The sequence below is a fragment of the Periplaneta americana genome, chromosome 5, assembly GCF_040183065.1.
Source record: "Periplaneta americana isolate PAMFEO1 chromosome 5, P.americana_PAMFEO1_priV1, whole genome shotgun sequence".
Classification (NCBI taxonomy): Eukaryota; Metazoa; Arthropoda; class Insecta; order Blattodea; family Blattidae; genus Periplaneta; species Periplaneta americana.
The window spans coordinates 43,433,846-43,460,210 of NC_091121.1; the positions used below are offsets into that span (position 1 = coordinate 43,433,846).

Below are 26,365 nucleotides of genomic sequence, written 5' to 3' on the forward strand. Positions count from 1 at the left end.
TATAAGATTTCTTCAGATTTGATGAAAATGAACGTATGCAGCTTATATGACTTTTTCTTGGCACTACATTGAATATTTCTCCAATCTGCCACTTGAACAAAATAAAAATAATTATTATAAGACAAAAGAAAACATATTTGAAGAATCCACTACACACAAACCTTTACATTTCCATATTCTTCACATTACATCACTGCACACCTGACCAACATTGTTTAACACAATTCTTCTGGGATTTAATCCAAGTTTCTGGTATACGAAGACAATACATTAGCAATTTTCCTAATACTATCATAATCATCATCAACTTCAGGAATTGGGCCTGCTGGCCTGTTCCACTCTCTGTTGGAATATGTGGCAGACTGTCTCTCCAACATTGTCTCAGTCTCAAAGAAGAAGAAATGACTGAAGATCATCTACAAACCTGTGAAGTTCTATCTGATGGATCCACCACAGAGAAATATTGGAGAGCAAGAACGCTAATGGCTTTGTTGCCAAAGCCCGGCATTAGATAACAACAACACATTGTCTTGGTCTTCCTACAGTTCTTCAACCCGAAGGTTTATTATAATAAAGCATCTTTTGAGGGATGCAGTTCTCAGTCAACCTAACACTAACAGAGCTATATTTCTGAAGAAAAGATATTAAAAAACAGATATATTCACATGAAGTGTGTCTCTCATATTTTGGAAAAGTAACAGAGTTCATGTAAACAAATGTCTTGAAGCCGAATGAAGTTACAAGTTGATCTTAATAGGCTACTCAAATGTGCTTAACACTAAAGCTATCTCTACAGCTCTCTTTCCAAGTTAGTAAAGAAAAAACAATGAAGAAAATATACACATAACACATTTTTTCTAGATTTCTTGATATCAGTGTCATAAATATTTAGGGAAATTACAATGATTTGATCATGTAACACAGGATTAATCATTGCTACAAAGTCTCATTTCTTAGTTTGTTTTGAAATTTAATATGAACGAATAATGTAACAAAATCCATTCAGGCATACTTACTCTTACTGACAAGAAATAAAACAGCTGCATGTTTATAAATATGTATACCATACTGTACTGATATTAAATGGTAATTTCATCTCAGGATTTTTTAAATAGATGGAAATAAATTTAACTTTTGAATACATTGATTATGTTATGTTTAACTAATTTAACTAAAGATTGAGTTTTAATACGTGTGGTCATGTTTACAAATAATTTTTCTATCATTTTATGTATTGAATTTTTAAAAATCCCGCCTGTATATTAAGTTCAGCTGCTCTAAACAGCAAAGATTTTTTATTATGATTATCTTTGCTAAAAAGAAGGTGTGGATCAAAGACGATGGATATGATGGTGGCAACTTTTTATCCTCTCAGGTGGCAACATTGTCAAGTACTCTCGGGTGGCCACGAGTACGAATAGTGACTACAATTTCGATCTCTCGACAGCAGACTACTCATTCTGCGGGTTTTGAAGTTTTGACTAGTATAATTAGTATAATGTTGTTAATATCTCATTATAATTTTATATTAGGAAGTGTTTTAGTGACAATTATAACAGCGAATACACATAATTTAGGAAGAGGTAATAATAATGTTGAATAATTATTATTTAATCCTTCTATTATTTTCCATTGTATCTTATATGGACAAAGATATATGTATAAGTTTATAGGGAACATTTAAGTTTTCCCTGTTTGCAGCAAAGAATATTTTCAACTTAAAAATAGTTTGATACTTAACCTGTATGGGCAGTGTCCTAACGCACTGTTGTAACCCCCCTCCCTCACTTGTTAATAATTAACCAACATAACATACGAGAGGTCTAGGACAAATTACTAGAGAAATGGTCAGTTTCCCTAGTGTTACGTCCGGGATCTCTCGGGTATTATATTTATAACAATTGGGAGAGGAGGCTACAACAGCGCATTAGAGTATACATGTAGGCTTTCAAATGATTTTTATGTTGAAAGTACTTGTGACTGCAGTGGGATTATGTTTGTAATAAGAGGAAGGGAAAATCATTATTAGTGGGTTTAAAGGTCTCATATATGTAGTCTTTTTACAGGTTTTGGAGAACAGTACAACTGGTTTGGTTTGGAAGATGGCTTAAGAGAAGCAAGAAATAGTAACAAACCTCTAATGCTTATTATTCACAAAACATGGTGTGGATCTTGTAAAGGTAAGGTTTTAAATATGCTTGGATGCACCTACAGTGCATTATCGTCATTGGATGGAAGACGCATTAATGATGTCAGGTATCTTATTTCTTGAGATTAACTTATTATAAAAATGTCTTTGTGCAAACAGAGAGCGGAAATTTATTTTCAAATTTGTGTGTTCAGTAAATAATTGTTTTGTTCATTTTTTAATCCTTGTATCATTTGTTGATACATGATGTGAAGAACTGAATAATTGTTTAAAAATGTGTATAATGTATAAAGAGAAGGTATGCGTCTTCATGATATTGATTTTTATTATTTAATTACGTATTGTTTTCAGCCTTCAAGCCGGTGTTTGCTGCTTCGAAAGAGATAAAAGATTTGAGCTCAGACTTTGTCATGGTGAATGTTCAAGATGACGAGGAACCTAAAGATGAGCAATATTCTCCAGATGGGGGATACATCCCAAGGATACTTTTTATCGGTGAGTAAATGATAAGTTTATTTTCATTCTTATGCAGAATGTAGTTTTTCAGGACATAAAAATGTGTACCATTCAATTGATTCAGATATCAAAATAATAATTGAAGTGTGCTCATACCTTTTACAACTTCCTGTTCTTAAATGTTACAACGTCCTGTACTAACAGGTTTTAAGTTAAATCTCATTATCAGCTGAAGTGTGCACTTCATTGATGTACAAGGTTTGCAATTTCAAGCACCCCAAACACATACGGTCATTTCTTCACTATTGTTAGCTCTTCACCCATCGTAATGGGACCAAATTTTATCATGAAATCTGCAAATTCAGACTATTCTTTAATCTTATTATTAAACTACAGGATTAAGAATGTAATTAAACCTCTCACAGCGTTTAATGTTACCCTAAATTGCAACAAATGTTGGAAATAATTACTATCTGCTCATAGAGGATATTCACATTGGTCCAATAAATTGTTGAACACTAGCCCAATTCTTTTTGAGTAATATCATGAAGAACAAGTCATGTAATGGACTGTCACGTAGAGTAACTGTTGAGATGCTTCTGAAGTATAATAACGATGTTTTGGGAATTCACATGTATCAATAAAAGTAGCCATGCTTCGTCAGTAAACAATATTAGTTCCGGGTTCACAATTCTGTTATTACCTCTGTTTGAGGTTCTGGCTGATACGTACATCTACAAGTATTTTCAGGCAGTACATCTCACTTGACGATATGTATTAGAAGAACAGTTGTTTGTATACATCTGAAGTCTGATTATTAGAATATGTTACTAGTTAGCGATGTATGCAATGGAGGAGGAAATGAACTGGCCACCCTACCTCACTATCTCCGGGCTTAGTTGCCTCATGAATGATGTCTTATTGGTGTTATTTATGAGACTCAAACTGTCTTCGTACAGTTCACTAAACAATTCCGTTATGTACAGACTGCTAGAACTAATTACAAAACTGAATTCTAGTGTTGCTGTCAGGATTAGTCAGTTTTCGAACCCTTGAAATCGTATACAGTCACAATTTCAGTAATCTTCTTGCTGTATATGCGAACCCACGTGATGATGGTAGTTTTTTTCATATCTTCAATTTTCTCCTTAAAGTGATGCTTAATGATTCTATTGTGAACATATTTTAGCAATATTGGAAGCTAAGAAACTTCATAGTTAACTGCTTGTGCACTTTTTGACCTGGTAGAGTGTAAGAGAAGGCTGTATGGTCTTAACTCTGTCAGTATAAATAAATAAATAAAATAAAATAACTCTCTGAAGTACATGAAATTAGGAAAAATATAAATCTCCAAAAAGTAAAGAAAATCTAAATCATAAAACTAATCCTACACAAGCAATATAAATATAGTATTATCTGGACTCTGTTGAAGATACCAAGAAAAGTGACACTTCAAAAAACGTCTTAAAATAACAACCAATCTGCTACCTAAAAGTAAAAAAATAAAAAGTAAAAAAAATATATATATCTGATTGTTGCAAAATAATATACAGAGGTGTGAAAATTATTAGAATAATCTTAATTTTAAAGGTTTTTTAATAGTTCCTTCACAATGCCGAAAGCATTGTTGTACATTGGTATTTTTCTTATTTTACAATTGTTATGGGAATTCAGAAATTATTATATTGTGTTGGCGGAATTGGACATCAAAAATTAATTAAGAAATGCTTTAAACAAATTGTTCTTTGCGTTTACATTGTTGTGAAGGTTCAAATGAACGTATACATCTGTTTTGTGCATATACTTTTTTATGTTTCCAATTCCGCCAACATAATATAATAATTTCTGAATTCCCATAACAATTGTAAAATAAGAAAAATACCAATGTACAACAATGCTTTCCGGCATAGTAATATATATACCAATATTCATCAATTCAATTAATATTTGTGAAGGAACTATTAAAAAACCTTTAAAATTAATGAATACAATATAATATTTTATTACTCAGTCGATGACAAATCAATGTATAATGACTTATTTTATAGTCATTAAGTTTATATACATGAATTACAAAATTGCGAACGTTTTCGCCTGTTCAGGCATCCTCAGGCAGAGTTATACAATATCTCAATGTCATATACGTAGCTATTGGTGGTGAGTACTATTTGAATTAATGATGTACAAGCCATCTCCATTATTAAAATGTAATATTACAGGTAGTAAACTTAAATAATGTTAAAAATGTTAAAACCATTTAGTAATTAAACTTCATAATATGTGGAACTCTTGTTCAGTCCAACATTATTTAAGTTTACTACCTGTAATATTACATTTTAATAATGGAGATGGCTTGTACATCATTAATTCAAATAGTACTCACCACCAATAGCTACGTATATGACATTGAGATATTGTATAACTCTGCCTGAGGATGCCTGAATAGGCGAAAACGTTCGCAATTTTGTAATTCATGTATATAAACTTAATGACTATAAAATAAGTCATTATTTTACATTGATTTGTCATCGACTGAGTAATAAAATATTATATTGTATTCATTTATAGAAATTGACAATCTGAATATTCCATCATGCTTTCTAAGCTTTAAAATTAAGATTATTCTAATAATTTTCACACCTCTGTACCATCTGATGAAGCTTAACAAAAGGATAGTTTTTCAATGGGTTCCAGAAAAGTTTTTCATTGGGTTTCGGCAAACTGTGGATTATTTTGTAATGAAGCTGCTGACCATTTTGCTAAGAAATCTATCTATCTTCGTAGTGTATCCAGCTATTTGCTGACAACACGTGTTCCACTGTGTTTCACTATGAATTTCCTCTTCTTACAAATGATGGGTAAAAAGCACGATGTTGGTCGTATATTTCAGCAGCCACATTCCAAAGATGAGGTTTGGTAAGAAATAATACCTTACAAAATACTGTGTCAGCTTTATCATTTCTAACAGTTAAAAGATTTCTTGGATACTCAGGAATTATATTTTGCTGTAGATTAAGACACTCCCATCTTTTATTAATTGAATTTTCGTGGAAATAATATGATATTATATATTGATATTTTGAGTTGTGCTGGTTGGGGCCCGCTAAATGCTAAGTACTAATTTCAACAAAGCAGTGACGATTTTACTTAATTTATCAATCATGAGACAGTAAAATTCGTAATTTTGGCTTCATCACCACAGAAATGTGATTGAACATAAACAACAGTAAAGTTTGTGGATAATCAAGGTACAGTATAGTATGAACATGTTAACTGAAGAATTTTACAGCAGATGTTCAAAATGCTGACCATACAATTGAATGCATCTGTCTAGTCTCCTCTGCAAAGACCCAAGAATGCGATCGAGCAATCCAGGATCATCTTCATTTGCTGATGGACATCTACATTCCAATGCTGCAATTCTTCAGGTGTGGTGATGTCTGTTGTGTAAAGCAGGTTTTTTGCATAACCCCATACACAAAAATCCAAAGGATTTAAAGCCAGAGATCTAGGTACAGGTCTTCTCTACCTCTCCACCATATCGTCTATTTAGATATTGTCTCACGCTTTGAAGGAAATGGGATAGGGAGAGTGCAGCATATGTATGAAGCATGAATGTTGGCGCTTTACCGTATCCAGGCTCTTGGTTCAATGGTGGCCCCAACCAGCAAAAAAATGGCATTATCTCGTAAATGGTTAATTTGCGGACCCATGTTTACTGGAACTTTTTTCCTTCTCTTCGTTTTTACTTCTTATACCTAAATTTTTGACCATCACTTTTGAAACACACTGTATTTGTAAAAGTTGTTTTATTACTTGATAGTTGTGTTATTATTATAGTACACAAAGTATAGTTATATTATGTTGCTTCCAGAACCTGACGGAAATGTGAGGAAGGAATTTTACAATGAAGACGGAAATCCATCATACAAATACTACTATCCAAATGCAGAGAGTGTAGTTGCCTCTATGAAAAGAGTGAAGAAGGCGTTGAGTTCTCAAAGTAGAGTGGAAGAAGAGCTTTGAGTATTAAGAAACATGTTTTCCAAAAGTTCACAGTACACACACATTTCTCTTTATTAGTATGCCCTTTTGTTTTGTAAGTGACTTTTTACACATATGTAGTTTCTTCACGTGTTCTGTCAGAGAGATAATTTTATATTTCTCTCTAGTTGCATATTAAATTTCCCCGGTACATCTTTCTTTCATGCACAGTAAATGAACTTGTAAATATATAATTTTTAAGTAGGTCGTTTGTATAAATCATTAAAAACTTGTTTGTATAAATCGTTAAAAACTCAAACACATCACCTTCAAGTGTCATACAGCTTTTAATACCTCGCTTGTAAATAATTTTAAAATCCATGTAATGTGCGGAAGTACGATTGTGTTCAGAATACACATTTTTGTTGTATTTAAATTTGTATGATGAAGTTAATGTAGTAACATTTCACTACAAAACAGTTGTGGATAACTGGGCATATTTCCACTGTTGGAAGTTTATTGCAGTAAAAATCCACCTAAATGTAAAATAAATTTTGTATATTCGAAATAACCATAATGCAGAAAGCTCAAGTTACACTCATACTCACTGTATTTATTCCTTTTATGATGTGTTTAGTCTACATTTCTGAGAAATGTATTAAAAACTTACTGCCATGCCCTTACGTTGCTGAGAAGCACAAAGTATTTTCCGAATGTAAATTAAATTCAAGAAAATATAAATCCTCCTTAAATTCGATTTCTTCATTTTTATGCCGATATTTGTATCTTGGTAATTTTTAAGTACAATTCGATGGTGTTCGGGTAAAGAGATTAAGCTTAAGTCACTTTTTGTGCTAATAGAGTTTTGTTCCCCAGATGGACACACAAGTTAAATTCTACAAGTGGATATGCAAACAACAAAATAATACTAGCATTTTATATGTTTTATTTGTGTAGAAAATTATTTTCCATTAAGGGTCCGAAGTTTTCTTTCCATTTATATCAAAACTCATTTTTATGAGTTATCTCCCTTTACCCAAACACCATCGAATTTCTGTTACAAATCAGTACATTTTAAGTCCAGTGCCATTTTCATTGAGCTTCGGTGTGGCTAATTCTATATTCTACAAACACTTAACACAATAAACTAAGATATATTACTAGTCACTATGAATAATTTGTGAAATACGTAATTTGTTATTTTTAATTCAAGAATGAATGAAAAACACTAGTGTGTTTGTATTGCATTTCAATGGCAGATTTTATACAATTTATAGTTTGTATCATTTGAAGAAAAATAATGTATAAAATACTGTATTATTATTTATTTTTAATATATAATAGAACTACAGTAACCAACTTTGAAGTACAATTTCTTTTAAATCCTTATAGATTGAAATTATCTTCAATCTAATGAATTCTAACCATGTTAAGGACAAACTACATTAACATAAAAGCTTAAATAAATATGACAAGAAATGTTTAATGTTTAGGTGAGGGGTTTGGACTTTTTCCATTGCTGGTTGTCACAATCAAAAAAATTAAGACAACGTTTCGAAGGGTGGTTCTCCCTTCGTCTTCAGGTGGAAGGAAGTAGGGAAGAGAAAAAACCTATTGTTGGGACAGAATAGCTATACGTAACGATCGCAACAATAGGCTTTTTCTCTTCCCTACTTTCTTCCACCTGAAGACGAAGGGAGAACCACCCTTTGAAACGTTGTCTTAATTTTTTTGATTGTGACAACCAGCAATGGAAAAAGTCCAAACCCCTCACCTAAACATTAACAATCCACCATTCCTTTCCAACCCCTCATTTAGATCAAGAAATGTTTGCTGAATATCAGCATTTAAAGAGAGACAAAAAGGAAACATGATGTAAAGATTGTTTTTGATTACACCCTCACATATATAGTACTGTAAATCAAAATGTAAATCATGTTCACTGCTGTCCAAGAAATGTTATAATTTGTTAAGATTAGGAATGATAAGAGAGAAGAAAGGGAAACTATAGCATACCATATTGACCTGAATTTAGTATGACTTCTAATATAATATCCCAAGTTTTCGGATTATATGGAAAAAGTGACAGAGGATTCATCGAATCCATCCCTATAATCCTGTAATTGCTTGAAACGTTTATGCTGTTTGTGATTGTTATTGTGAGCATGGTTGGGATTGTTAGGATGTTTAGGATTCGAAATAAAATTTTGATACTTCTTTTCATTTTTGTCTTCGTACTCCCCACATTTAAATTTAACGAGACAGCCTTGAAGTAATTAACTCCATACTTTCTTCCTCATTCCACATTCCATAAGACTTCGAAACAACAATGCAATTGAGGACCGTTTTTGCAAAACTTGCTAAGTGCAAAATTTGCAAAATTGAGATTTTGATGGATTCGTTAACATAAGGCAGGCCTCTACATGTTGTTCAAGGGGTCTTAGTAAAATTGGGTTATTTCTCTTCATTGTAGTGTGTCAAAGTGTGATCGTTTTTTCAAAACTTGCTTTCTGCTATAAGTGAGAGTTACAGCAAAACTTGCTTACTATAGTATTTTGTCTCTCCTGTAAAATTGAGTTTTTTCAGTGAGCAAGTTTTGCAAAAACGGTCCTCAATTGGTAGTTTAAATGATTCATACATGGATGTGATGCCAGTGAGTTTGAAATTGTAATGAATAATATGTCATTACAGAGAATTAGGTTCATTTGGAAATTAACACCACGGTTAAAGTGCTTTGGTATTTGACTATGTTAAATTAACTATTTCTGTCTTTATACTCCCCGCAGTTATTAAATAACCCTATTTATGAACAGATAATTTTTTATTAAATTAAATTTAAGTTGAATATTTCGTTAAGCTTTTGCATTTACTGTATACATCCCCAGTCTGAGCAGAACAGTGCAGTTCTTTTTGCTTGCATGATATAGCGTGCTTGGATAACTTGACCATAGTAACAGAAAATGTGACCAGATTTATCGAATGTCAAGTGCAGAAACGTTTTACATTAAAAATATCTCAGTATAATGAAACCTACACTTTAAAAATGTGATAGAATGAACAAGTTTAAAGCTATTTTCAAGTTTTCAGTTCCGGTCTTTGGCAAGACACTCTTCTGGTTACTACTTCCAATCTTCATTGTCTCTTCCCTCCTCGTCCTATTGCTTCATCTTCTGAAATTGATCTGGGTTCTTCTTCATACTGGTAATCTAAGGATATATTTTTAAAACATGGATGTTTAGTGCTTTTCTAGGTACATCAAAGATACTGTAATTTTTTCTAGATCATATAGATCGATTATTGATCAAATTTTTTGTATTCGACAGATATTGGAGAAAAAATGGGAGTATAAGCGTACAGTACATCAGTTATTCATGGATTTCAAAAAGGCATATGACTCTGTTAAGAGAGAAGTTTTATATAATCTTATTGAATTTGGTATTCCCAAGAAATTAGTTCGATTAATTAAAATGTGTCTCATTGAAACACAGCAGAGTCCGTATAAGCCAATTTCTATCTGATTCTTTTCCAATTCACTGTGGGCTAAAGCAAGGAGATGCACAATCACCCACATCACCTTTACTTTTTAACTTCGCTCTAGAATATGCCATTATGAAAGTTCAGGGTAACAGACAGGGTTTGGAATTGAATGGGTTACATCAGCTTCTTGTCTATGTGGATGACGTGAATATGTTAGGAGAAAATTCACAAATGATTAGGGAAAACACGGGAATTTTACTTGAAGCAAGTAAAGCTATAGGTTTGGAAGTAAATCCCGAAAAGACAAAGTATATGATTATGTCTTGTGACCAGAATATTGTACGAAATGGAAACATAAAAATTGGAGATTTATCCTTCGAAGAGGTTGAAAAATTGAAATGTCTTGGAGCAACAGTAACAATTATAAATGACACTCGGGAGAAAATTAAACACAGAATAAGTATGGGAAATGCGTGTTATTATTTGTTTGAGAAGCTTTTGTCATCTAGTCTGCTGTCAAAAAATCTGAAAGTTATAATTCATAAAACAGTTATATTACCGGTTGTTCTGTATGGTTGTGAAACTTGGACTCTCACTTTGAGAGGGGAACAGATATTAGGGTATTTGAGAATAAGGTGCTTAGGAATATTTAGGGCTAAGAGGGATGAAATTACAGGAGAATGGATGAAGTTATACAATGCAGAACTGCACGCATTGTATTCTTCACCTGACATAATTAGGAACATTAAATCCAGACGTTTGAGATGGTCAGGGCATGTAACATGTTTGGGCGAATCCAGAAATACATATAGAGTGTTAGTTGAAAGGCCAGAGGGAAAAAGACCTTTGGGGAGGCCGAGACGTAGGAGACATCACAAGCCCAGTTCTCGCAGTGCTTGTTTTCTTGCGTGTTTCCTTGCTGGCTAACAAGCCGGGTGCCGTGGTGGGTACGATGCTGGCTCCCGTGTTGGCTACCGTGATGGTGGTTCTCACGGAGCAGATTCTTTTCACAGTTCATCATGCGAGACACTCGGGTCAACTTCGGTTACATTCGGTGATATTCGGTATTTCCCGCAATTGTTCGCCAAAGTTTGTACTACTAAAACCATATCAATTATTGTATCATTATTGTTACCTGTTACATAGTTCTTTTATTACAAAGAAAAAATGAAACGGAATGTGATCAATAAACTTTGTATTTTTATTGTTAAAGAAAGATATTATTTTATGTGACGTGAAGTTCGTCAACGACTTGTTGAGTGTGAACAACCGGCTGGAACTTCCGAGTTCCGGGTTATATGGCAGTCATCTGGAGATTCAAGTGCATTTGTCATGTCAACTTTTAATACATTGGATTCATAAAAGTGTGTTTTTACTCGTGTACTGGAACTTGCTGCAGGGTAATGTGAATATGACACAATGGATATGCAAGAAATATAGGCAGCTAAAAAGAGTAATTACGGTTAGGTAGCCCTTATAAAATATAACGACGATAAACATGGCATCCTCTGGTTCATGCAATCTTCAGGAAGCTACAGTTGAGGAGCTGAAGCAAGAAATAGAACGACTCGGTCGTGAATTGGATCAAGCTATTAGTGAAAAAATTCAGTCAGCCCACTATGGCTTGGTTCTTCTTGAAGAGAAGGGGGGTTTGGTGATGAAATGCGAAGAACTCGAAGCTCTGTACGAGAATTCAAAACATGAACTCGAAATCACACAAGAGGTTAGTGTATGGAAGTGTAAAGGTAGTAGACAGTAGTGTTTTATGCACTGGACATCAAATATATGACTCACCAAATATTTTGTGACAATAGTAACATATATTTTGGTTGTCAGGATTTTGAGTACGGTATGTTATCTGCAACCGCTTCATCTTCTTGGTTTTGAACAGGTGAAATAGATATATCTGTGCCAGGAAATTTCGAAAACAAAGTATCAGTTGATACTGAGAGAATACAGTAAAATTTCCGACGGAAAGTCCAGGTTAATCTCTCGCAGATATCACAATCATGCTCCAAGTCACGGAAGGATAATTGATGAAGTCCTTAATATAATTAATTGCCATGAATAAAATTATTAACAATGAAATTGAGCGTGTGTTGTGACACTAGACTTGCCATGTTTCTTCATCTATTAATGTAAAGAAAAATCTACAGCTGGAACATCTGTTATCCCCAGAATTGAATTAGCGGCCTATCACTTGAATGGGTAAATGATATCATGCGTATGACATAAAACAGGCCTACTCTTTCATACAGCTAAAATAACCATAGTTTTTTTTTTAATTCGGCACGTTTCGTTAAAAGAAATAGCATTTGGCAAATATTTATGACTCGTTTGTGTTGCTCGATGTTACCTCCTTTTGACTGGACTTTCTAATAGTGAAGTTAGGCCTACTATCTCATCCATTAGACTTGGTGTTTACTAGTCATTTTATCAGTATATGAATGACTATTTCAATACATACATTTGCATGGTTATATTGAGTGTCAAGTAATTAGCATACCTAAATTAGTATTGTATAACTAGGAAATATCGTCAAGTTAACGTGTTTAACGTTATGGCAGAGTGAGTGTAGCATGTAATCCAGTTTTGTATGCCACTTTATATTTTGTCTCGTAACGTAAGCGGCAAGTTCACGTTAATTTTTACAGATAATTTATTATAGATTAAGCCTCAAAATTGTGTCCGAAGACATAATTTTAAAATTTTGGAGTCATATTGTTTGTTAGAATCTTATTTGATAATTTGTTTAGTCAACTGTCCGAAGACAGGTCTGAACCTCACAAGTGATACCAATATGGCACTACTTATGAGGCAACCAGAGTAGGAGATAATGGGATATGGTGGCCAGTTCCTTTCCCTCTCAATTGCATATATCGCCGCTTAGCTACATATTACACTAATCAAATTTAAGATGTATACAAACAACTGTTCCTCCTCTGACATATATCGTCAAGTGAGATGCTTACAATAGTTCAGAACAAAAGGCTATTTAAACAGACAGCATACCAAAATCACTTTTTTGGTATCAGATGCTGAACATTAACATCTATTTCCCCCCTCCCCCCACTCTCCCAGCATTTCTATATTTAGTAAAACGAAGTAAAGGTAAAATTTCTATTAGTACTATCCTGTTATGAGACCCTCTTTGAAGTTTGATATAGCCTATTCTTAATCACTTTTTGTGTTTATCTCTATCTTTCTTATTCCCTTGTGGAAACGAGGTGTGGCTGCAAGTTCTGAGATATTTGGAAATGGAAAATCAGGGTGTACTCTTGTTGATGCTTAGTTCGCTACCTCTGCATTCTGAACCGTGCTACAGCTGACATGCAGTCAAAATGGAATGTTTATCAGTTTCATTTGTTCTGATATCAAAAGCCACAGTGTTCGTATTCTGCTTATCCTACTATTTAAAAGTTCTTGAATACTTTCTAAATCATGTGTTGGAAAGCAGTGATTTAATTTGGTTCTGCATAATAAGAGCACAGGGATCTGATATACTCCATTTATTTAAAGAAAATGTTAATGTTAGTCTACAGAATAAAGACTGCAGAAAGTCCAGTTACAAAGCACAAGAAAGTCAATATGGTACAAATATTCACTGTTATAATTAAACGTGGATTAGTATGGCCCCTCATGATCTGTTCTGATGACATCATTGTCCGCCTACAATTACGTCAGAATACCGCACCTTGTGCATAGTGAGTCGTCCAACCACAGTGACCTTGTTTGGCAAGTGTCATTGTAACAAGATGCTTGTTGTACTGGAGATTGAAATAGGTGTATATTCGTTGAACAGTTCCTGCAAAATCAAAACCTCTTTCTTCCCAGTAATTGAAAATTTCCTATTATTCTTGCAAACTATACCGAGTTGAATATATTAGAAATAGGAAAAGTAGAGCATAGCAGTTTGCATATCTGTGTACACAAGAAATTTAGGTGTTTGCTGTTGATCATAACTTTTCGTAGGAATGATCCGTAGTCTAGCAACAATTTCGTGATACAGTCTTTCGAGCATTATATATGAGAATTTAGATAGGTGAACCTGCAACATTCTGTTTGTGCTGTGTTTTTTTCATTTTTTGTTTTCCTCTTAATTGACTGACTTTAATCCTATGCTGTGTTGGTGTTCTGGTAACATGATCTACCCAGTTTAACCATGACATATGAAATCAGGCACTTGAAATATATGTTAAGTTTATGCAGAACAAGGCTTTCAGTGAGATCATTGTGCCTACTTTTTTAACATGTAACAGGCAAAGATCATTATCGATAAGTGGCGTAAACAAAGGCCTACCATTCATGTTATCAAACCAGCTGTTCATAACCAAAGCAGTTTTTACATAATTTGATCACATGGCTACAGCACTGTTGCTCCTCTACATAGCATTAACAATAATAATATAATAACAATAACCAATTTCAGAAGCTGATTTACATTTCTTTTGTTGATATTCTCAGCTGCGAATTCATGGTATTAAACAGTTGAAATGTTTTGTCTTACTACATCATATTGACAGATAAAACACCAAATGGTCTTTTCTTTTACTGTAGTCCACAAAGAGTACATGTAGGGTTTCCATTCAATGAGTATGTTTTCTGTGATCTCGTCATATTCCTCAACTCTGTCCTTTTCAGTACAAGAACTAAGTTATTTAGTACCTAATATCCTTAGAGAGTCTCTCAATCATCCCCACATTATATGCAAGTTAGGTGTAATTGAATTAGTTAAATACAAATTAGATACAGATCTAGTCAGACTGCGAGAAACAAAATGTATGTGAGAGCGAAAATTAACACATTCCTTTTTGGTGAAGAGAATCATCTTGAGGTCAGATTGTTACATCTCCGTACATCTGAATGACACAGTGAACACAAGAGCGCCACACTCATTTTTTTAGTCTGATGTTAAGAATAAATTTATTTACTTTGTGTTACACTATATGACGAAACATTTAAAATTGGTATCATATTCATTACAGGATTAAAAATAAAATTTTGGAATTTTGATCCAAATAATAGAAAGGAAAATATAATTATCCCATTGGATAGTTTACCACTCTTGTTACCAAATCACTTGCTCATTTGCCTTGATATTGTTTACATAATTCGACCACATGACTACAGCACTTTTACTTTCCTACATAACATTAATAATAATAATAATAATAATAATAATAATAATTATTATTATTATTATTATTATTATTATTATTATTTCTCCTCTTCACTGTTTCAAAGCATTTTTTATCTCTTTTCACTAATGAGCTGAAGTTTGCTACACTGAAGTGTGAATCGAATCATTTTTCAGTAACAGTTTTGTGTTGATCTATTATTTTTTTTGTGGTGCCAAATGTGTGCTAGAATCTTATAATTCTCTTGTCTATTATATTTGGTTTCCTTTCAGTATTTAACAGCCCAAATAATTAAATTTTTTCACTTTAGTGTATCATTCATAATACTATTTAGGCCTACTGAAAAATATTCAGTATATGTTGTAGTGTATGTTAGCCTTCTTCACATCAATTTGTGTTCTGTACTTTATAATTCCCGTACCCATATTTTGTTTCTCTTCATTACTTAACTGTCCGGATAATTAAATAGTTTCACTTGTTCATTTATTTAGCAACGTTTTCAGTGTAGTCTGTAGTATGTTACAGTTTATGAATGTTACTGTCACCAGCGTAGTTGGACTGTGATCAAAGCTGTGTTAGGGCTTGGGTTCAAATCTTGCTGTGCCCTGTTTCCTGGTTTTTTAAAGGTTTTCCTCAACTGTAATGTGAATGTAGATAATCACATGGCAAATTCACAGACTCATCTCGTCAAATACAGTTTTGCTGTTGTCAGTTCTGACGACGCTATATAACGTTGCAGTTGATACAGCGTCGTTAAATGACCGATTTAATTAAAAATAAATTGCTACCATTAGACTATGTTTGTTTTGATTATCGATATTTGTAAACTTTCCTTTATAGTCATTTATAACGTAAATGTAGAGATTTCTGTAATTCATTGTCATTGCTTCGAGTAATTGTTTACTTATTTTCAAAGATGAAAGAACATCTTCAGATTAGCCCTATTTCTGTGGAATATGCTACCTTATTTCTTTTACATTTTCATAGGAAGTAGTGACTTACGATTCACTGATATTTTGTGTGTTCGTAATGAATGTGAATTTGTTTCCAGGCATTGGCCAAGTTCCAGACGACTCACAAAGTTACCACAAAGACTGGAATCGAACAAGAAGAATCTCTGTTGTCCGAATCGGCAGCTCGTGAGACCTCTCTCAACTCTCAGATTTTGGAACTGGAGAATGAAACACGTCAGGTAATGGAGCACAGTTTTAAATTAGTGAGGCAGTAGTGGCTAGTTGCACTATTTATTTCAAAGGTGCCTTGTATTATTGATCCCACTAGTCTGCCTTGCAGAAAATTTCTAGATACCCGAGTCCTGTATGTTTCACTCAACCGAAAGGGAGAACGGGGAGCAGATCTAGGAATAGATGGTGGGACTCAGTACAAGATGACATTAAAAAGTGTGAAATTAAAAGATAGACATTTGTTGGTGAAAGATAGAGAAAAATGGATGAGGACAGTACAGGAGACTAAGACCCACCTTGGGCTGTAGAGTTGTGCAAGAAGAAGTATTTTTCTTATATTCAGCGCCATAATTTTAAGGAGTCCGTTGTTCAGTTGGAATTGCCCATTAGAATGATCTGAAATACTCAGTAATTCTCATCAGCTGTTAATTGATGATCTGTTCTGCTTGATAATTTGTTAACATCATCTTCATTCTGAGTTTGCCACTAGCGAAACAATGCTCCTAGAATGTCAGTAAAGAAAACATCATCCGTTCTAAGAGTGTACAGATATTGGTATTGGCCTGAAGGTCTCATGCTACTGATTACGTTAATTTCTACTTGCATGTCACTCATTTTGTTGCGTTAGAAATCAAGGGAACAAACTCACAACAAAATTAAACTCACCTGAATTATAGGAGGTGCTGCTGTTATCTGTATTCACAAACATTCTTTAAATCACTTAAAGAGATTTTGACTCGTTTGAAGTAGTTCTTCTAGACTAATGACATGGCAATTTAACTACAGGAAGGTGCTTTTGTAATCCATACCATAACGCCATTAGTTTTCTCAGCTATGAATATGATGTGGACTTCACAGCATTTAATATTGTTTACAAAAATTGGCCAATTCATGCTGATTTTGATAATCAATTTTCCCATGATACATCAGACATATTAAAAAAGGTTCACTCATCAGAAAAGTGTGTGATTTTATGTCAGAGCACTTATACTTTTGTGTTTCATCCTTGTAGTAACTTAATTTAAGTAATAATAATAGAGTCTAATAATAATAGCAAGAACAACAATATTGCAGCAATGTAATGATCGTAATTTGGAACTTACTATTTTCTCCGGATTTCAGGTAAAAATCTGGTAACCTTATCTTATTCAGGTTTACCACAATCCTTTTATCCTTGAGTTCTTCAGTTCATTATGGAATGATCTACAAATTCTGTTTATCAGCAAATGCATGACATCATCTGCATAAAATAACATCTAACAATTAAAGTTGAGGCGTGACAACGTTTTGCCATCACAGCTCCAAACTGTGACAGTTCTGGAAAAATCGCTGTGATAGATAATAGCGATTTTGTCACAGTGTGATTTTTGTGTTTGGATGATTCTTGACGATTGCAAATGTTGTAATGCCCTGGCATTCACAGAGTCATTCATTAAAGATGATGGCAGGCAATACATGCCACATTCCAAGAGTAATATCATCAGTCGTAATGTAGAAGTTTCTTGTTGCTGCAAGTCCCAGCTTGTCTGGGTCCTTCAAGTCTTTAACTCCTGGGTACTGTATTTTTAAAAATTAAAGGAATATAACTGTTCTTTGCAAGGGAAGTATATTATATCAGAACAAAACCAGAATGAATCTGAACATTACTTACTTACTTACAAATGGCTTTTAAGGAACCTGCAGGTTCATTGCCGTCCTCACATAAGCCTGCCATCGGTCCCTATCCTGTGCAAGATTAATCCAGTCTCTATCATCATATCCCACCTCCCTCAAACATCAAAGACATAATACAGCCCTTGATATACCGAACACAAATCTTCGTTTTGAGACCCAAGCCATTACTTCTAACTGGTGACCAGTGATGTGTTCAATCTTCTCCTTCACATATTCTATAACATTCGATTATTTGAGATTTTATAGAAATCAGTAATGAGTGTTAAATTCTTCTAAATTAATCATCTTTAGCACTGTGGATTATATAAATTAGCAATGTATTTCAACAAAACATTTCAATGTTTCCTGTCTCGAGATGACAGTGCTATTCTGTGAATTGAATTGATATATTGCTGCCATGTCTTGTATAAACAATAGTGATTAGCACGGCGAGTATACTAAAAACTGAAAACAAACCACACTCTGGCCTGTGTCATCTACGCTGTGTCCCAAGAATGCTACGAAGGTGAGTAGTGGGGCAATAGTTAATTAGATCACAGATATGTTGTCCCTTCAATTTGATCTTCTGACTTGCAGTTGTCTGGATTCTAGCGCTGTCATATTTGTACATCAGTCTCCATACCTATCAATCGCTTATCAGTCTGAGATTTTGGAGCTGTGATTTTGGAACTATAGTCATAGTCGAAACCAATGACTAACCTATCACAGCGACAAAATCACAGGTCTGAAAATCTCATTCCATCACTACTGACAATATTGTATATTCATCTGAGATTTCAGTTCCTAATCATCTCTCTTGAATATTTTTTAGTTTTGTGTCTTGTTTAGTTCATACATACTGATGGAACAAGATATCCTAAATGCTTCAGTTATTTAAGGTAAGATCAGAGATCAAATTTTGAAAAAAAAAAAAAAAAAACCAAGAATTTTTTTGTCCCAAATAATTATTTGGATTTTTCTGCATAATTTGGTATACATAATTTATTGAAACATTTTAATTGTAAGTGCTTTTAATCGCGTAATATGTTTTATGTGTCAGACTTTTTTTTTTCTCATTGTGCTTTATTGCATAAAAATATAAATATATCTGAAACTGTTTGGTATGAAAGGTTGTGGTTTGGCTTCGTTTGTAGCAGAATTTTTTATGTTTAATTTGTCACTTGTTTTCTTGCAAATTATTAATTCACAACATGTATCTTTTTCTCACAAACTAAGAAAGCTGGAAGCATGACATTGTTACAGCTTATGTACAGTAGTACATTGATTGCTGAACTGTAGTTTCAGTTCATTTGGATAAAAACGTTTTTGTACATGAATATTAATGTAATTTCGTTTTTCTTAAAAAGTAATCATTTAAAATCATAACTTATTATTTTCACAAACTACACTTTCTAAACAAAAGCTCAGCACTTTTAAGATAATAAAGAATCAGCAATAATATTTTCTTACAGATATCTATAATACTTTCTGAGATAAGGTACTTAAAGATGATTATTTAACATTGGTAATATAGGACGGTCTGATCTCACCTTAAGAGGAGACATCTGTCGAAATGCACTGTTATATATTTCATTGATCACAGATCCCACAGTTCTTGAACCAACGATTTGAAATTTCATATATTATTTAAAGTGAATTTATGTATTGTGGATCTTAATTGCAATATCATAGCATTATAGGAAGTCGTTATAAACCAGCCTAACTTACCCTGTTATTACTGAAGATAAGGAACATTTTCTCATCACCTGTTGGAGATATGGATCTAACGATTTGCACATATTTGTCCTATGTTACATTTAACAAATCCCTGTAGGTAGAATTTTAGAATGTCACTTAGTTTTTTTATATACTCACTTACAAATGGTTTTTAAGGAACCTGGAGGTTCATTGCCACCCTCACATAAGCCTTTAACCATCGGTCTCTATCATGTGCAAGATTAATCCAGTCTCTATCATCATATCCCATCTCCCTCAAATCCATTTTTATATTATCCTCCCATCTACGTCTAGGCCTCCCCAAAGGTCTTTTTCCCCTCCAACCTCCCAACTAACACTCTGTATGCATTTGTACGTGCTACATGCCCTGCCCATCTCAAACATCTGGGTTTAATGTTCTAATTATGTCAGGTGAAGAATACAATGCGTGCAGTTCTGCGTTGTGTAACTTTCTCCATTCTCCTGTAACTTCATCCCTCTTAGCCCCAAATATTTTCCTCAGAACCTTATTCTCAAACACCCTTAATCTCTGTTCCTCAAAGTGAGAGTCCAAGTTTCACAACCATACAGAACAACTGGTAATATAACTGTTTTATAAATTCTAACTTTCAGATTTCTTGACAGCAGACTAGATGACAAAAGCTTCTCAACCGAGTAATAACAGGCATTTCCCATATTTATTCTGCGCTCTAATTTCCTCCCGAGTGTCATTTATATTTGTTACTGTTGCTCCAAGATATTTGAATTTTTGCCACCTCTTCGAAAGATAAATCTCCAATTTTTATATTTCAATTTCGTAGAATAGTTTTTTATATACATTTTTAAATATATGTCGTTAAAAAATATATAAAATATTACTACTTTATGTAGGTGAAGTACTTGCAATTGACACATAGAAACAATCTGTCAGCAGTAAAATTTGTATTATTCAATAATAGAAACGTATTCGAACTTTACTTTATCCCAAGTACTTTTTGAGAAAATGTTCTTTAATTGTAGAAAATTGAAACTTTCGGGAAATTAAGCATAAAGTTCAGGATTATAAAGAAGAGGAGTGTGACACTATTGGGCACTTCCTTATGGAATTTATAAATACAATTTTGACAACCTAATCTTTAAACTTTAGGCAATAAAATTAAAAAATCGGATTTTTTTTTTCATCATTTTCAACTTACAGCTCCCCTTATAGGAAACATTAATTTTACAGAACAAAGATACTGCATAAGGTGCAGCTACAAAGTATAGGAAGTTTAGTATAAAATTCACTTTGATGATAAATAATAAGTACTGTAACATGCAGATAGATTTAGCCTTCGGAAATTGTTGGGGGAAATAGTTTCTCAACCGAATAATAACAGGCATTTCCCATATTTATTTTGCATTTAATTTCCTCCCGAGTATCATTTAAATTTGTTATTGTTTCTCGAAGATACTTAAATTTGTCTACCTTTTCAATTTTTATATTTCCATTTCGTACTATGTTCTGGTCATGAGACATAATCATATACTTTGTCTTTTCGGGATTTATTTCCAAATCTATTTCTTTACTTGCTTCAAGTGAAATTCCTGTGTTTTCCGTAATAGTTTGTGGATTTTCTCCTAACATATTCACGTCGCACTTTTTAAACAAAGTTGAGCTGACAGTTCTTATTTTGCCTATTGTGCAGCTCCGCCAAGAACTGGAGAGAGTTGTCAACGAGAGGGATAGGGTCCTACAAGAGAACAATGAGCTGGACAAGTACAAGCAGGAACAGGAGTTGGAGAGGAAGAACCTTCGCTCCGAGTTGCGTGAGATAAAGTTCCGGGAGACACGGCTAATCACAGACTACTCAGAGTTGGAGGAGGAGAACATCAGTCTACAGAAGCAGGTGTCAGTGCTCAAGTCATCGCAAGTGGAATTCGAGGGGGCGAAGCATGAGATCAGGCGGCTGCAGGAGGATGTAGAACTGTTGCATCAGCAGGTGGAGGAGCTGACCAAGCTGAAGCAGATTGCCGAGAAGCAGCTGGAGGAGGCCCTCGAATCCCTGCAGGCAGAACGTGAGGCCAAGTACGCACTCAAGAAGGAACTGGATCAGCGCATCAACAGCGAGTCCATGTTCAACCTCAGTAACTTGGCCTTCAGCATCCGTGGTGAGATATCGTCCATAAATAGTAATATGCGTTACAAGAGCAGTATGTTGAAGTTTTCATGTTCGAGGAAAAGTTTGAAAAAGCGAAACGTAGTTGAGTTTTTATAATTTCCGAGAATTGAAAGAAAACATACCGCTCGTGTATCGTACATTATTTTGTGCGAAGATCGTTTATTACATACCTGAAAGAAGAATTTCTAATTAGTTGCAATGAAATCTCCATCTTGGTTTCTGTTCAATGACGGCAAATTTGCAAAACAAAAATATCTATCTTCAACATTGTTGCTTTAAAATGTTTTCTGTGTTTACTATACTCCAGCAGGCCGTGATATACTTCTGTATTTTTTTCCTCCCCAGTCTATGGAATCTTGTTGATTTTTTCACGGCTTCCTTAATGTTACTTGCATCACAAATGCAGTGACTTTAGCGGAGTTGTAGAGTTTACTTAATTTTTGCAAATATTTAAAAGCAATAATTAACAATGCAATTTAGGTGAAATTGCAATGGTAAGTTTCCAATTTATAATTATTACTATATTGAACGTCTCTAAAAATAATATGTTAAAAGCGTAAAGCAGTAAAATCAATATGTTACTTAAGCGGTAAGAAGAGGGAAATTGTTGTGTGTGTTAGGTTGGGAATACTGAATGTGGAATTTTAGACTCCGCAGATTGGTTTTGTGCGGAAACCAAGCAAATACGCATGATCTCGCACAAAATAATTTATATTCCCATTAGAGGTGTAGGGGAAATATTGTGACATTATGAAATGTTTTATTTTTGAGGTTTTGATTATAAGTGTAAATAGTGTGAAAAATGTTTTTGGTATCCATGTCAGTTTATCCATTTGTCCAAATACAGGCTTTTCTTCTAATATTTTGGACAGATTTTTTTATTCAACACACTGTTATTCATCTTCGTTATGAAGCCTGATGTCAACAAATGCACGTATGAATGACTTTCTAACAGTGTATCCCTCGTGTATAGAATGTAGTCACATATATTTTAGATTTTAGTGATTATTTTTTGTTTCAAATAATGTTATAAAATAATGAAATCTGTGTTAAATAATTATGATTTAATTTCAAATATATTTACGATAAGATTACATCATTGATTACATTGTGGGACAGACTATAGTACCTAACAGATGTGCTTTCCTTCTGAATTACTTCACTCTGGAAGTGGCTGTTGAATATGTCTATTAACAAGTTGTGAATTCTGAGTGATGTAATTTTATGGTAAATATATTTGAAATTAAAATATAATTATTTATTTAATATGGATTTTCTTATTTTATAACATTATTTATTTGAAAATATAGACAGTAGAATATAAAATGTATCAGAATACATTCTTTATGCTGAGAAGTGTACTGCAGTAGACCGCCGATCTTGAGACCCACAAGACGTGCATCAGTTCTCTCTCTTGATTTGGCTGGATACTAATAGTTTATCAGAAATTATACGTAAGAAATGGTTTTCTTTTGGTTTCCATTTTAAAACACTTGCATCTCTTCCTTGCTTTTCTCTAGAATAGAGTCTGAGAGAAAAAATTGGATTGTGGGCAAGAAAGTCAGGGCAGGTTGTTAAGACTTGATTAAAAGGGACTTTTGGTTAAATTAATATGGATTTAATTACTGGATTTGATAACTTTCCTGTGGTTCCTATGGCAGGAAATGACAGTGAAAATACCGAAGTGTATAGAACACTCCTGTCCTGAGGGTTCGTTGCAGTGGGGGAACAGGAGAACTGTTGAGAGGGAGGGTGGAAGATCGCTCCTCAAGTCGAGGATTATCTTGTAATACTGAACACAGAGGGAATGGGAGTAATTCTGAAGCTGAGGCTCAGCCTTTGTTTGCTGACTGAAGGGAGCAAAAGCTGGTTCACAATAAACCGGAAACGAGAATCGGAACGAAAACGGTAAAATTGTTAAAATGTGTACATTTAAATGTGAGCATTCACAATTAATGAAAAGCTTACTGGGATCGGGAACGGAGAGTTGGCCAAGTTTCAACTTTGGCGTTCACATTTCCGATCACAGCCCACTAGATTCATTCTATTGCCATCTAAAAGCTATTTTGTCGTATATTTTGTAGCAAGAAGACCGTGACATTATTTTGTTCTGTGCTGTGCATCATGGAGCAAGTTTTATTTGATGAGATTCTAATATTGAGTGTTGAGGAAAATCCTCACGTTTACGATAAGTGGCGCGCCTCGTATAAAGATGAGAAAATGAAGGAGAATACGTGGCTTTCAATAGCTGTATCTTTGAAACCGATCGTAAGTGAATCATATTTTATTACTGTATTGGTTGTATTACACACTACATATTCATGCTTCAATTCAATAACTACTGTTGTGTTCATTTTTGTTCTATTACAAATGTTTCTTCTCTAATTATTTTACGTTATGGTAGACTTAAAATAGGTTGTGATAATAAAGATGCATGGGCATATTTATAGTACCGTTGAAATTTTGAAGTTGGTTAACCTGTGTTTATGTTGGCTGCCTTATACTCATGAGAGAACGCCATTGGTCAATTATACACAAATAACATCAGAATGCGTAATATCGACTTTACATATCGTTATTGACATGCATATCGATATGCATAGTCGTCTACATTCTCGGTTTATTGTGAATCAAAAATTTTCATATTCACGTTCTCTGCTTTTTGTTTTCACTCTGGTTTTCGTTCCCAGTTTATTGTGAACCAGCCTTAACCTGCACTATGGACCCTTGAACCAAGACTTAGCCTTTGATGGTCGAACATAAGAGGAGGGATAACATGTGCTATCAGCTCTTTAACCGAGGTTTAATCTTTTTTGAGCCACCATAGGAAGAGGGAATAACCTTTATATCATATCTCAGACCTAGGGTGACTTTCGAATAATTCGATAGTATCCATCACTAGTTCAAATCCAGACGAGAGCTGTAAAAATTCTTTCTTTAGAAGAGAAGTAAAACGACAATTTCCTTGTTACATATTCACAATACACAAGAGAGTTTCAATCCAGGCCGGTGTTTCTCGTCCCACTAAGTTTCATTCTTCTTAGCTTTTGATGTTTATTCTTAAATTAACGTTTGGTATATGATGGCCGACCACAGGATGGGGAAGAACATTAACTGTCAACTCTCAAACCTAGGTTTAGTCTGCAATTACCAACCACAGAGTCAGAGAGGTACTGCAGTTATTAACTCTCAAGCTAAGGTTGAGTCTATAAAGGCTGACTGTAGAGAGCAGTAAAGGAAAATTGGACAATCTGTGCCATAAACTTGAAATTGTAAAGTTGGAGGTGAATGTTAGAATAATTGCGTTTGTTTGAGAATCACTGCATTATAGGATTCCTGGATAAAGGAGAATTCGAAAATAAGAGAGAATAATGCAAGTTAACTAAAACTCCTGTTATTAGAAATCGGCTGTTTGTTTATAACAAGATTCGAATGTGGCTTGTGTTGTTAGCGTTTCCTGAAATATTGGGTTTGATTTGTGAAGGTATCACTGATGATCAAGCAATGGGTAGCGATGGAGAAGATGATCTTCCAGTATTAAAGCGCATCGAGGCAGACTTGAAGAGTGGTTCCAACACAGACATCAGCTCACCCGATGGGAAGCAAGTCGACCTGTTTAGTGAGATCCACCTCAACGAACTGAAGAAGTTGGAGAAACAGCTCGAGCAGGTAAGGAGAAGAGACATGTTTTCAAAATGTTTCCCATTTGTGGTGGTAAGATTGTTTTGTGGATCGGGAAATAAAAATTGTGTCATTCAGTTTTAAAGTATAATGAAGAAAGATAATATGTTTTTTTTATATTGAACATACGATAGTTTAGCAAGGAATTTGTATCTGAATTCCTTTGTTGATACCTTGCAACTAACGATAGATTTTGTGATGTACACTGCAGATCTGGAACAGATTTTCCCTTCAGTACTTCAGTGTTCTCTGCTATTTTTATTGCACTTTTGCTCCATTACAAGTCATGTTATAATTTCATTGACTCTTAATTGGAGAAAGGTTTTGAAGGCCAGAGTCCACACTGGCACTGAAGATGTTGAGGAGATGTTTATAATCTTTAGGTAAGATATACACTTCCATTCAAAAGCTTTTGGACAAAGTACAAAGGTTGTGTTTATTGCTTGACACTCTAGTTTCCTGGCTTCCCAAAACCAATTTAAAACTATAATTAACATACACATACAGGAATATTATGTTGATGGGCTATTCCATCTCAAATCGACCGAAATATAGAGAAAATTGACCTTGCAATTTTTAAATACAATGAAACTTTTTCTTTCTAGACAGCTATGATACAATGCTTTGTGCATAGTTTGAGGCATCAGAACTTCATAGTTTTTAAATTAAAAATATTTTAATTTATCGTATTTTCATAAAATTAGCAACTTTAAACTGTTGTGGCTCCGAAACCCTTTCACCCAGTGATCAAAATCATGGTTTATT

At 33.9% G+C, this 26,365-nt stretch overlaps 2 protein-coding genes across 2 annotated transcripts in view; both read left to right on the plus strand.

Annotated features, from left to right (window-relative positions):
• The first annotated feature begins 1,380 nt into the window (after positions 1-1,380).
• Positions 1,381-8,812, plus strand: LOC138699552 (thioredoxin domain-containing protein 12-like). Its single transcript, XM_069825536.1, has 4 exons — positions 1,381-1,583; positions 2,067-2,180; positions 2,501-2,644; positions 6,480-8,812. The coding sequence occupies exons 1-4, from the start codon at positions 1,499-1,501 to the stop codon at positions 6,629-6,631; spliced, it is 495 nt and encodes a 164-aa protein (XP_069681637.1). The 5' UTR covers positions 1,381-1,498; the 3' UTR covers positions 6,632-8,812.
• A 2,528-nt stretch (positions 8,813-11,340) lies between these two features.
• BicD (protein bicaudal D) overlaps positions 11,341-26,365 on the plus strand; it is a 28,582-nt gene continuing 13,557 nt past the window's right edge. The window contains exons 1-4 of the mRNA XM_069825538.1: positions 11,341-11,789; positions 16,256-16,396; positions 21,446-21,908; positions 25,404-25,588. Coding sequence (XP_069681639.1) covers positions 11,565-11,789; positions 16,256-16,396; positions 21,446-21,908; positions 25,404-25,588 — 1,014 coding nt within the window. The 5' untranslated portion in view covers positions 11,341-11,564. The remainder of the gene's footprint in view (positions 11,790-16,255; positions 16,397-21,445; positions 21,909-25,403; positions 25,589-26,365) is intronic.